Source organism: Phaethon lepturus, unplaced genomic scaffold (genome assembly GCF_000687285.1).
Source record: "Phaethon lepturus isolate BGI_N335 unplaced genomic scaffold, ASM68728v1 scaffold38758, whole genome shotgun sequence".
Taxonomy (NCBI): Eukaryota; Metazoa; Chordata; class Aves; order Phaethontiformes; family Phaethontidae; genus Phaethon; species Phaethon lepturus.
Genome location: NW_010556162.1, coordinates 1 through 581, shown reverse-complemented (window position 1 = coordinate 581; position 581 = coordinate 1). Strand labels below are relative to the sequence as shown.

Genomic DNA, 581 nt, shown 5'->3' with positions numbered 1-581 from the left:
GGCCCCCCCCCCCCCCCGGCTCAGTATCTGAGCCCGTGGAAGCTCAGCCCTGCAGTGACGGTTACCCCTTAAACGGGGAAGTTTAGGGGGTGCTCTCCTTCCACCTGCAACCTCCGTAACGCTCTCCCTTCCCTGCTGGGTAAAGGGAAGATCACCCGGATCTCATCCAGAATGCCAAGAAGTCCGATGTCCCCGAAAAACCCAAGACCCCCCAGCAGCTGTGGTACAACCATGAGAAGAAGATCTACTTGAAAGTGCGTCCAGATGTGAGTACGGTGGGTGGGAGTGCGTGTGAGCGTGAGTGTCGAGGGGTCCCGTACCCCGCTGCTGGGGGGAGAGGAGGGGGAAACGAGAGAAGCATTTTTAGGGGGGGGACGGGATGGAAGACGCCGCTAGAAGCTCCCAGCAGTCTGGACGGAGGTAAGAAGGGGCTCTGCACATCTGGAAGAGGCTCGGGGATACAGACCCCGCTTTTTGCCTGCAGTCGAAGGGGTGACCACAGCCTGAGTCAGGGCAGGAAAGATTTCCAGCGCAGACACCCACCTCTGGCCATGCCCCGCACTCGCACGCACCCCTTTCCC

At 60.6% G+C, this 581-nt stretch overlaps 1 protein-coding gene across 1 annotated transcript in view; it reads left to right on the top strand.

The window, feature by feature from the left end:
- LOC104624911 (nucleolar transcription factor 1-like) overlaps positions 1 to 275 on the top strand; it is a gene marked incomplete at both ends in the record, with an annotated part of 3,150 nt that extends 2,875 nt beyond the window's left edge. The window contains one exon of the mRNA XM_010292395.1: positions 146 to 275. Coding sequence (XP_010290697.1) covers positions 146 to 275 — 130 coding nt within the window. The remainder of the gene's footprint in view (positions 1 to 145) is intronic.
- Between the last annotated feature and the right edge of the window lie 306 nt (positions 276 to 581).